General features: G+C 37.5%; 1 protein-coding gene across 17 annotated transcripts in view; it reads right to left on the bottom strand.

Annotated features, from left to right (window-relative positions):
- The window catches only part of dlg1b (discs large MAGUK scaffold protein 1b), a 127,918-nt gene that overhangs the window by 58,265 nt on the left and 57,163 nt on the right, over positions 1 to 12,490 (bottom strand). For all 17 annotated transcript variants that reach the window (XM_058762511.1, XM_058762516.1, XM_058762544.1 and 14 more), the window contains one exon: positions 8,546 to 8,713. In XM_058762511.1, coding sequence (XP_058618494.1) covers positions 8,546 to 8,713 — 168 coding nt within the window. The remainder of the gene's footprint in view (positions 1 to 8,545; positions 8,714 to 12,490) is intronic.

Genomic DNA, 12,490 nt, shown 5'->3' with positions numbered 1-12,490 from the left:
TTTATTTTTATTTTCTCCAATTTTTTATTGAAGAACATAGATTTCTGGAAAATTGAACAGAACTTCTTGAATTGCAAAGTCAATCATGGTTAATATAATATATTAAATGATTACAGCACAAATACCAGAAATATCCACATATGGGGGACGGGTTGGGTGCTGTTTAGAGGGTCTCTGAGGAGATACGGTGGTGACTTACAGATAAGCCTGGGCCATAACTGTATTGTAAGGGTGTGTCTGAGATGGATGGCAGGTTGTGAAGGGGCTGAGGGAATGAAAAGGTGCCAGTTTAAGTGTGAGCAGTAAAGGTTATGAGAAGTGGCAGGTGTTATGTGCATGCTTCTGGCTTAGGCTCGGATCAAGACTGAGGGGAGCTGTGGGATCATAAATCTAAAGGCAGAAGAGAGCACTGGAGCACAACAGGAGCAGGACGAGCGCTTGTAAATGTTCACACATACATAACTACTTTCCACCTCACAGCAAATTCATAGTCTCTGGACACAGTTACCTGCCTTCCACTCAGCACACAGAAATGGTGTTTCACCTGGCATGTTTCTTAATCACTGTAGCGTGTCAATAACTTTAAGAACTACCGCAAAGTTAAAGAAATTTAAAACTTTAGAAAATCAATTTTTGAAATTTGTGAATCAATGCAAATCAGTAGAAGATAGAATTGACCTATCGGTAAGCCCCTCCCCTCAAACGCAGACTAGCCAATGGCAGTCGAGTATCAGTTGCACGGGGAGCGGAACTCAGACATCTTAAGGTTTCAGCACCATAGAGAAACATTAGAAGATCTGAAGCTCACATCGATTTTATGGGGTTTATGCTTCAAAAATGGAAAAATTATGTGCCTGGGGTACTTGTAACACTGATTCCAGGTATTTTATTTTATTCTATTTCCTAAACCCAAACAAAACAGAGCAAAATGTCCCTAAGCATTCAACCCCAATCCCAATGAAGACAAAACGTTCATTTTCTTGTTGTCATACTCTCATAAAGTTACAATTTTCATCTGCTCAAGCAGAAAGTTAATGTCATCTTGCGTTTCAGCAAGTGTAAAATTTACGTGAGTGAATCCGTTAAATCATGCCACGAGTCATTGCTATGATTGACAGTTGCAACGGAATGAATCATCTGATGAGCTCATGTCAAAATAGAGCTGATTCAGATGAATGGATCAGACTAAATTCAGACAAATGATCCAGACTAAATTAACAAAGTCTGTGCTGGATAAAAAAAACAATGTAGTTATTAAATTAAATCTAAACGTCAAAATATTAAATGCATTATTTAATTGTTTTACCAACTTATTTAATTTGTATTTAACTATAGGTATTTAAATAATTCAGCATTATCTGTTGTATGGCCTTATTTATTTTTTAAATGACAAGTGACTGTGACTTCCTACTCTTGCTCTACTTTACACTTCAGTGCGATAAAGTATTACATTTGTTAAAATATTTATTTTATAATAAATCAAAAATAATTGATCCTCTGCTGCCATCTCCTGGTTATAACGGTAATTTCATTTTCATCTTAAAAAGTCTTTATTTTTCGCCAAGAGACATGTTTTTGGCACATTTCTTCATGTCGTCTTCATGAATGAAAAGTGAACCTTTAATAGAGTGAATTTTACTGCACAGCTTAAAATTTTATAAGATTTTAAAAATGTGTTAATGGCTATGAAGGTAAAATACTGATTATGAGAATACCATTACGATGTTGTTTAAGAGATTAGCCTAACTGCCTAAACAGTCACGATAGTGTTTATGTCTCAGCATTGTCTGGATACTTTCCTGGGATTACCAGACTCGGCATATAAAATTATATGTTCTTTAATAACATGAAACTGTATGTTAATTCCGCTATCATTATTTACATTGTTGCAATTATTTTGTTTCTCAGTTTCTGATAAGAATGAGGAAGGAGAGGTTTCTGTGAGAGTCTCTATATAGCACATATAAAATGAGCGTCACCAGAAGATTACAAGCTGGTTTATCTTTATCCGGAAGTTCTACAGTAAATAGCACTCTGTGCATACGGTCAACTGACCGTTCGCAAAGACCCGTCCTCCTTCTGTTGCCATCCCCGACAAACAATTCCGCTCTCACACAAAACATTATGTATTCACGCAGTGAAAAATAGGCTACATTGCAGAGCAAAAAGGAATCTGACAACATGCCGACAGACAAGACAGAGCAGGTTACTTCTGGAATGAAACAAGGTCTCAGGACTCTCAGCTTTCAAATTTAGTCATTTTCAAAGAAATTCAAACAATAAATACCGTTTTGTGGCTCTTTAATGTGTGACTCGTGACAGATCACTGTATTATCTCAGTTCAAACACATGAACCGATCGTCTTTTCATATTTACGTAAAGCAGGATATGAACATGAACAAACATCAGAAAGTATTTTATTTCAAACGTGGAACACACTATTTTTCAAGTTTAAGGCCACATTTAAACTAGTGCGTTTTCGTTTTAAAATGCATAACTTTTGCTACGGTTACGCCTATCGTTTACACTACTCCGGCATTTTCGACACTTGAAAACGGAGACTTTTGAAAATGCTTCAGACCCCGTTTTAGTTTGAAAACTCCAGGGTTGCATTTCAGTGTAAACGGAGCAAAATGGAGACTTTTGAAAACGATGGCGTGGCTGCCCACATTCGCTCTGCGTATCCTTGACGATCATGTAAACCAGCGGTTCTCAATTCTAGTCCTTGCGTACCCCCCGCTCTGCACATTTTGTATGTTTCTCTTATCGCTTCAGACGTTTGTTCTATTCGACTGTAAGTGCCCTGCGAAGTGGATATCACAGGATATTCCGCCATGATTCCAGTTCGAAGCGAACGTATATGTTCCATTCAAAGTGCATTGAAGTGTGCGAGACGTGAATTTAAATTGTATTTATTTACAGAGGTATATTACGTCACACTTCACGCTTCTCTAGTAAGTTTCGTCTGTGTGTGAAGACTCTGCAGGCTGTTGCGCAGCGCAAACCCGTGAATGAATGTTCCGAAGTGGATTTCCCGTGCTCAGGGAGTAGGGAGCAATGGACACTGGTGTAGGGACCAATCGGAAAACAGTTCATGCACGGAGCTCACTTCTATCGAGCTGATGATCTGAATCAGGTGTGTTAAAGAGAGACATGCAAAATATGCAGAGCGGGGGTACGCAAGTACTGGAATTAAGCACCGCTGGTGTAAACAATAACATCATGCTCATTGTTGTACCCATAGATTAGGTAGATACCCCATTCGACCACTCCAAGTACGTAGACACGTCCACCATCTAAATAATAGGGTCTCGGATCTACCTATACATATCTATGGTTGTACCTGCATGAATGGTCATGTGACATGCATTTTCGGTTGTGTAGTGTAGACGGAGATCGTTTCTGATACGCAGTGGAAACGCTAGTGTAGACGAGGATCGTTTTCATTCTAAAACGCTGTTTTAAAATGAAAACGAACTAGTGTAAACGGGGCCAGAGTCCACCGAAGTTAATCTACTCTCCTGTCTGATTTGGGGATAAGGCTAGAAGGTATACAGCTGCGGCTCCTGGGCATGTGCATTTACATATTTTCTGAGCCAACAATATAACGTGAAACATATGAAAATGATTTAAAGGGGTGGTTGATTGTGATTTAACTTTTTTAACATTAGTTGGTGTGTAATGTTGCTGTTTGAGCATAAACAATATCTGCAAAGTTGCGGCGCTGAAAGTTCAATGCAAACAGAGATATCGTCTTTTAAAATTCTGGCAGTTTAATGCCTACAAAAACGGCTCGTAGGGACTACAACGAGTTACTTCCCCACCCCTGGGAACATGCACTAAAGTGGGCGAGGCCATGCTGCGCTGCTTTAGAGAAGAGGAAGAAAACTAGTGGTGCACGTAAAAACCTATTCATATATAAATAAACATCAGTTCTGCACATGCTCTGCATCTCTCTCTCTCTCTCTCTCAGATCATCAGCTCAGCTCCAACAATGAACTGTTCCATTTATACACTTATTACACTTATCTCATTACTATGAGAAGCGTTATATATGGACGTATGTGCAGTTGCCGAACTGTATTAAAGCTTTAATCAGGATAAAACCATTTTAAAAGCTAACAGAAGCAATAGTATTTACAAATAACAGCGTATCTAAAAGTATGAGACAACAACAAACAAAAAAACATACCATTAAGAATCGTTCTTACACAGGTTCTGCACGATCCTCTTCACTAATATCACCCCCCACCATATGCACGTTATACTCATAATATTACAAGTTTTAGAAATGCACATTTGACAGTAGCTTGAGTTGAGAATAGCAGGAGCTTGAGTTGGGATGCAGATGTACATTTATTTCCATTAACAAAGTAGGCTACCTGTTTCTATGAGCATCTATGAAAATTATAACAGCCTTATTCATACATTTGTAGATCATGATAACCACAGGTTCCTCACTACCGTGGTAAAAATTAGCCTAACTATATGGTTTCTATATTTGATATGAAAAACAATAACCTGAAGACATTCAGTATAAATACAAATGCACAACAAACAACTGATATGACTTGATAACAAAAACTGTGATTATATTCCATTAGCCCACTCAATATATTTAGTACATTAATATAATAAAATTCAATATGTATATTCTACTTTTCTGCCACAATACCATGGTTACGGTCAACGTTACGGTCAACGTTACTACAGTAAAACCATGGTAAATGTTGGTGATTTGTAGACTGAAACGCCTTCTAACTGGATCGTTGCTGCACAGATGTTTCCGCATCAGTTGTTCAGAATGATCCAGCTCTGATTTATTTGTCTTTAAACTAGTTTAAATCACATACCTTTGTGATTTGTACTGGAGAATTCTGCGCTGAACGCGAGCACCAGATCTCAAAGCACTGTTTAGTGATCTCGTGATTGTGACTGGTCTGCGTAGTGTAGCTCACACTGCACTCTCTTTTCTTTTGAGCTGAGCTGATAAAATGTCTGTACGACCCACGGTTTCAAACGAGAAGCGATATTTAGTTTTGCTTTTGGCGTGTTTGGCGTTTAATACGTATTTATCATGCACAACAGTACGCTTATCAGTTGATAAGAAGATTGATAGTGGCACCAGCCTAGAAAAAAATAGTAGTCAACTACCCCTTTAAAAAACAAAAAAAGGCACATGGCGCCATAGTTTCATCACTTTAGAGTGTCGCAAAGACCATCTTTTTGCAGTAAAGGACCTGTCATAGTTTACTGAGTGGGAAGATGATATGAAGCGATGCGAGGTTATAGCTGCATTGAAAACAGATGAGTGCATATGCAGCTCCCATTTGGGGCGAAGTTCACGGGATTTGTCCACAGAATGATAAGAGCACATGTTTTAACATATTATTTTATTATTTAACACTCAGTATTTTAACTTAAGCGCTGCAAGCTGTGTATACAGAGCCGGACATGACAGGTTTTCTGGTGCACAAAACAAGTACTTTAAAAGGAATTCCTTAGATTATTACCATTAGTGTGGCAGCCAAAAACAGCACAGCAACCCTGCTCACATTTTTATACTTCTTTATATTGAAAAAGTTTCAATTCAAATCAATCTTTTTTACCCAGTTGGATAAACATGGATTTGTATGGAGACCGGCTGTAGATGTCGGGCAAGATGGCGGATAGCAGTGGCGACACATAATATCCGCGTTCTGATTGGTCAGATCACCTGTCAATCAAGCTCCCTGTGAACGGTCAATTCCTCAACCCCCCCCCATTTTATTTACTCACCCATATACTGTGCAAAAATGTTCAATGAACAACAAACTACATTTCAGTCTTTTTCTGATATCAGAAGAGTTGGAATATAGTGCTCAGATAATATGGACCACTTTTTTTCTTCTTCATTTTGTAGCTTGAGAACTTGAGAATTAAGTTCTAAGTCATTCATACAGGTTTGGAACAACATTAGTACATGCTATTAACTAACAATATGCATTTCAAAGCCGCTCATCTAAAAGCATTAAATACATGTCCCATGTTTTATGTATAACTCTAATAAACGTCAAGTCTTTGAAAGAAGTGAGGGTAGCAAAACATGTCTTTGTATCCACTATGCCAGTCTTTCATGTTGATTGATGTCCATTCAGCAATACACCAGATTATAAAAAAAGGGCCTTGCAAACCCCTCTGCGTTATAAAGCACTTTGGACACTAATAATGAGATTTCCATTGAACCAAGTGCATTGGTAGATTAAGATCCTATCATTCTATTCAGCATTTTTTCATCCTGACCTAATAGTATGCTTAAGACAAAAGTATTTGTTTTGATCGCATGAGAAGAAAATCACAGGGGTTAAAGCAAAAACAAAAAAACAAAAAAACAACTGTTGACTGAAAATTTTTCCTTGGCCAAACCCCGATCCACAGCCATACCTGTCACACACCCAGTTTAAGAGCCGTGTTTTTCTTCTTGTAATTAGGAGCGCTTGTCCTCCTAATTAAAAAAAAAAAATTAGGAGCACCTTCTAATCAATAATAAAACATTCTGATCAAAAATTAGCCTTCTTAATACGAGGTGACATTTGACAAAGTGATTTACAGGGGCATTTTCTTTTTACTTTTGTAAATGCATTTTTCTAATTTTATTAAATGTATGCAGTGTTTCCTCTAGGATTTTTTCCAGTTGTGGTGGCAGGACTATTTCCCATGGACCATGTCCCCTCCCCACCCAAGAATCACCTGCACTCAGAATCAAATTTATTTTAACTAAAAAAAGTAGTATGTCTTTGAATAATTTAGTAAATAATAAAATAAGAACAAATAAATTAATGACAATCAATAGCACAAACAAAAATAATAACAAGATACAAATTAAATTATCAGTACTTCAATTTTTTCAGTTAGGTCTAACTATAATCTATTCAACTGTAAAATAACACTGGATAGTCTTCACTGTATAATGAAAGACAGCAGCAGGTTTATTTAGGCTGCTGTCTCTTTAAGACCTCATGCATGGATCTAATGTGTTACACATGGCTCTATGCTTGCTTTTCTTTTTAGGAGCTTTGTCCTCTTTATTTATCAGAAGCTGCTCCTAATTAAATTATCAAAAATTCTGATAAAAAATTAGCCTTCCTAATTCGAGGTGACATTTGACTCAAAGTGACTTACAGGGCATTTTCTTTTTTGCAATGGCATCATTTTCATCTGTCAAATTTAAAAAAATTATGTTTATAAGCTATTTAAAATTTCTATTTAAAAAAATATATTAATAAGAAGTAGAATGAGACAAATAAGTTACCAATTATATGAAATTAGTATTAATAAGAAATTAATTTGTACTACAGAGGTGGCACAGAACACAAAAGTGGCTTGTAGGTACATTTTCAGACGTTTAATGAGGCTCAGAGGTGGCATGAGTGAAATTAAATTCATGTGGAGATTAATGTTTTAAATATACAATTTTGAATACAGAACTATTAAATGATTTAAATAACTGAAATTATACAGTAACCCCTGTGTTTGCTTTTAGAGATGAGCAGCGGCTCAGCTGTTACTTTATTTGGAACTATTTTCGTTGATGATATTGATCTGTTGTATTAAATCAATATCACATTTGCAAACTCCCTTAATAATTATTAAAAGCTGTCACTCTCCTTATCTGTGCACAGAAAATCAGAGCGCGCGAGTGAGTTCTCAAAACTCAAAAGCAGGTGCAAATGTGATACATTCCGTCGGAACCTGCAGGAATGAGTAGAATGATTATTAATAGCCGCAATCCCGCGCCGAAATTCAAGTTCTGCTCTGTTCTCTGATAATAACCCGACTGTGAATGATGCGAGCGGCGTTACTGTTGTCAGTGAGAAGTTGCAGCCGTGGCGGGGATGATTTTTGGTGTGCCGGCAGAACAACAACAATGCGCTACATGTTTCTTTTCCCCTCATTTATCCCTAATAACTAATGGAGTGAACGCGCAGCAGTTTTTCAGTGAGTGGGAGCACAAAACCCGGAGTGGATGCACAGCGGAGTGAATACAGAGCGCTTAGAGCGGAGAGAGAGGAACGTGCTTTCACTCCACTCCAGGCTTTGATCACATCTCCCTCAGCAGGCTGAATACACCTCGACTTTCCTTAATTTAAGACCTATTCAAACTAAAAATAAGACATTTATTACACTGTTTGAGAAATGTAAGCCTATTTATGGCCTTAAAATAATGAAAAGTGCATTTAAGACATTAAAGACAGGCGGGAACTCTGCAATTAACGGAAATCCGTCATAGCGATGGAGAACTTTAATCCCTGAAATCAAAAAACAAGTTGACCATACAAAAGCAATTCTTATGGCTTTCTGACTGTTTCCTTGAAATAATCCAAGGAGGGGAAACCATTCTAAAAACCTAAAGGGTGTGCTTGTGTGTTGTGTGTGTAAAGACTGAGGCACACACAGTTATAACAAACTGTATGGTAGAATTTGGACAACGAGGTGATTGACAACACAGCAAATGTTAAAATGTTTGAACTGATCAAGAAGTCTAGATTCCAAGACCAGGACCTACCTTCATTGGGGAGATATGTGCATGTGCCACATAACCATGGACGTTCTCAATCTGGGAGAGGTTCTTCTCAGCCACTTGGACCAGTTCTGGCCCAGGAGCCTCATCAGTGAACTGGGGCGAGCTCTGCTCCTGTGGAGATCCTGTGTCTTCATCATGGTGTCTGTACTTCTGCAGAAAACAACAGAGACCAGTCAGATAAGATGAGATGAATATCATGTTGTAAGTAGATTTGAGACCTTTTGAGGTCTTCATTTCCCTTTGACAACTGCTTGGTTTGTCACAAAAACCCTATATTCCAAAACCAAATGACCTTCCTACAGAGGTAGAATTTTAAGCCACATGTCAGGTAGGTTACTTAATTATGCTGCCTCCAAAGACCATTTTGGCCTTTTTAGAGAAGGCAATCCCAAAATGCATTATGACAAAAAATAATTCCAAAATGTTGAACGAGAAATATTCCAAGCTTATTTAATTTAATACCCAGAAGTTACAATAAAAAATTGTTTGGGGATTGTACTCTACAAAGTAGGCAGCAAGGCATCTCACTAAGTTTTGGAACAGAGCTTAAATATCTGAGACGTGTATAAACAATCATAAACATGAAATGTGGAAGACGTTAAAAAAGACTGGAGGTTTTTGTTTTAGTTCATTATAGTAACGATGTAGTGAGTGCAAAAGGATGGAAAAGGAATTTGGTTTTAGGGATGGCAGATACTTTAATACTGAAATTTATGGAAAGCTTTGACTGAAAGTAGAGATGCACTGAAGTGTCTGGTTAAAGGACTGTAAGGGAAGTGACAGCAAGCTCATGTTTAGCTGATACAAATACTTATGGCCTTATATGTAAACTTGGATATGACCTGAAAATGAACAGACTAAACACAAACGAGATGTGAGAACTCCAGTGAAGGAGAGATTTTAAGGATAATAAGGACTTGTATTCAGAAGACATAGGATACCCAGGACGACTTAGACCCAAGAATGAGCCAAATATTAAAGGTGCTGTATGTAGGATTGACACCGAGTGGTTGAAATAGGTATTGCAGTCCAAATTCAAAATATTGGAGACGGTTTTTTTCACCCTCCCCCTCCTCCTCAGGCTTGACGCACACGCAGGTTGCCAGATTAATGACATCAACAGGAACGAGCGCACACGATGATGAAGACAATTAAATACGCTGTGTTTTCCGCCCACTGGCAACCCGCGGTGCCGAAATACAATTGGGTAAACTGGCAGTGGGCGGGTTTCACAAACCAAAACAAACAGTCATTCCGGGCCGGAATGCACATTTTCAAAGGAGAATAACTGACTGTAGCATTGTTTTTCAGATAAACAAGTATGTTAACTTAGCATGTTTCTTAAATATCTGCATACATATGGTATTTTTATGCTTTAGTAGAGTCAAAATCCTACATACAGCACCTTTAAGTTGTATAGACTAGGGCCATGCGATATATTGAACGCGATGATCATGAGCATCATGAGCATCTCGCCAGCAAAGCCGGTTTGTCAGTGAACTATGGCTCTGTGTATTAAATGCCGCTCCATTTGAAAGCAGGTGATGAAGACTTACTGCTAATAGACTTCTTTAATGGTGCATTTTTAGAGCCTGAAAGATCCTGATGCTGTATGATTTCTTTGCATGGGAAAAAAAGGCATCAGCATTCTTCAAAGGATAGAATGGTTTGGGGGGAAACAAAATCATACAGTTTTAAAGAAAAATAAGGAAGTAAATAATTTATACTCCCTCAATTTTTATTTTTAGGTGAACATTAGACAATATATTTTTTGAAGTATCATATATCTTGTAACCAACTACATTTATCCATATTTTAATTCTAGAAACACTGAAAATGATCAAACCATACATACCGTTGCACTACAGTGGTGCTTTCACATGACAATTAATGGGTTTCCCTTCCTCTAAAATAAACAGTGGTACGTGCTTACACAGAAAGGTAGCTGATGAGCTGTTTCCACACAGGCGGAGGATGGCCACAGTTGCTATGCCAACAGGTTTATCAGATACAGACTACTTCTCACTACAGGTAAGCCAGTGATTCAAGCAGCCTTATTTAAAGATAGCACAAGGCTCAATTGTACTGGTTTACCCACTTAGATTTATGCATTTGCATAAAAAGAGCAATTAGGAATTGACACTGAAAAGTGTTTGTTTTTCTTCCCACTAAGCAAGTATAAGAGAAATTTTATATCATCGACAATGCTTTGGAAAATGTAATAATAAGCTTCGAGGTCGACCTAGATAACCATCTTAACTCTCACTCTACATAGTCATTGCATTTGCTTATTAAAAATCATCTGTCCATCAGACAGCAATCATCATATTCTTAAACAATTTTCTCTATCGCTTATCTGTGCAAAATGTGCACATGCATTACTTCCTCCCTCATGGTCAAAGCCTCAATCCCAAATAAAGGCATGATGTCAAGAAATGAAATGTGTTGTCCATTTATTAGAGATTTTAAGTGAGATGAACATATGCCTGAGAGAGTATCCAGAAATGCACAACGTATAACAACAGATTTTCAAACCAGAGTTCAAGGACCCCCATGGGACCACAAGAGGGCGCTGTGGGTTCCATCAAATTTTTTGGGATATTTTAAAGCCCTAAATTTGGAATATTATTTATTTCACATATTTATAGAACATTATTTCATATCTTTATGTTATCATGTTTTGAGTATACATTATTTTCTATGCATAAAATACCTAGCTGCCTTTATATTTTAGGAAGGGGGTTCCTGGTATCAAAACGTTTCAAAGGATGTAATTGAGCTTTTTTTGTTAAAAGTACTTTCAAGATTACAGTATGTATGTACATAAATTCCAAACATTTGTAATATTTACATGAATATTTACATTTGCGTTTAACTGTAAGTGACTTTATAATTTGGCAGCAACATATTAAGCTATTTCGGATGGAATTTCTAAACAGTTCGTCTAAACACTGCTCAACCACCTATAACTGCAGTGTTTCGTTGAACTGACACTAAGCAATCCAATTACACAATACACTGTGACTAAGCCTTGTCAACATTCAAAAGTCACAGAGGTGTCCAAAGACGTAGCTTTTTCTTTGTGCATCTGGCCACAAGTCTTTCCCTAACAATACCGCCATGTTACGTAATTTTCCTCCAACATCCATAAATGGAAATATCAGCAAGACTAGCATAAAGAATTGCTATCATTAAGACTGATTTGTAGGTGTTCAATGTGTAGAGCATGTGGGCGGAAGCACATGATAGAAGAGGAGAGCTCACAGTCTTCCCTGATGAGAGCATGAGGAGGAGGATCTCCTGGCAACCACGACCACTCACTATTGAGTCATGGTCCTCTGTGGCTGAGGTAAGCAGCTCACTATTCAATCTGGAGCTTTCCTGGGATACACCGGATACTTCGACTCCGCAAATCTGACTCCAGTTTTTGACTCCAGTTTCCACCTCTGCACATTTTACCAATATTCACAGCTTTAAATAAGAACACACACTGCAATAACCTGCTTTACGTGGCAATTTTTCAGTAAGATGAAATGCTTTACCCACAGGTTTAAATTTCATGTGATGAAACATCAAAAAATTACCTATTGTATCGTCCATTAATGTGGCACAAACACTGCGAGACAAGTTATGTGCCAATGTTTAATACTTTGGATTAGGGAGTTGCGCAAATCATTAACCTTAAGTATGAGCAATAGAAATAGTGATGCTAGCAAACACTAAGTAGAACTGAATTTTTAAAAAACAACCATACACTGGGGAAAAAAATTATTTGATTCCCTGCTGATTTTGTACGTTTGCCCACTGACAAAGAAATAATCAGTTTGAACAGTGAGAGACAGAACAACAAAAAAATCCAGAAAAATGCATTTAAAAAAAAGTTATAAATTGATTTGCATTTTAATGAGTGAAATAAGTATTTGATCC

This window comes from Onychostoma macrolepis, chromosome 02 (genome assembly GCF_012432095.1).
Source record: "Onychostoma macrolepis isolate SWU-2019 chromosome 02, ASM1243209v1, whole genome shotgun sequence".
NCBI classification, from domain to species: domain Eukaryota; kingdom Metazoa; phylum Chordata; class Actinopteri; order Cypriniformes; family Cyprinidae; genus Onychostoma; species Onychostoma macrolepis.
The sequence above is the reverse complement of the archived record's forward strand: the minus strand, read 5'-3'. Positions and strand labels throughout refer to the sequence as shown.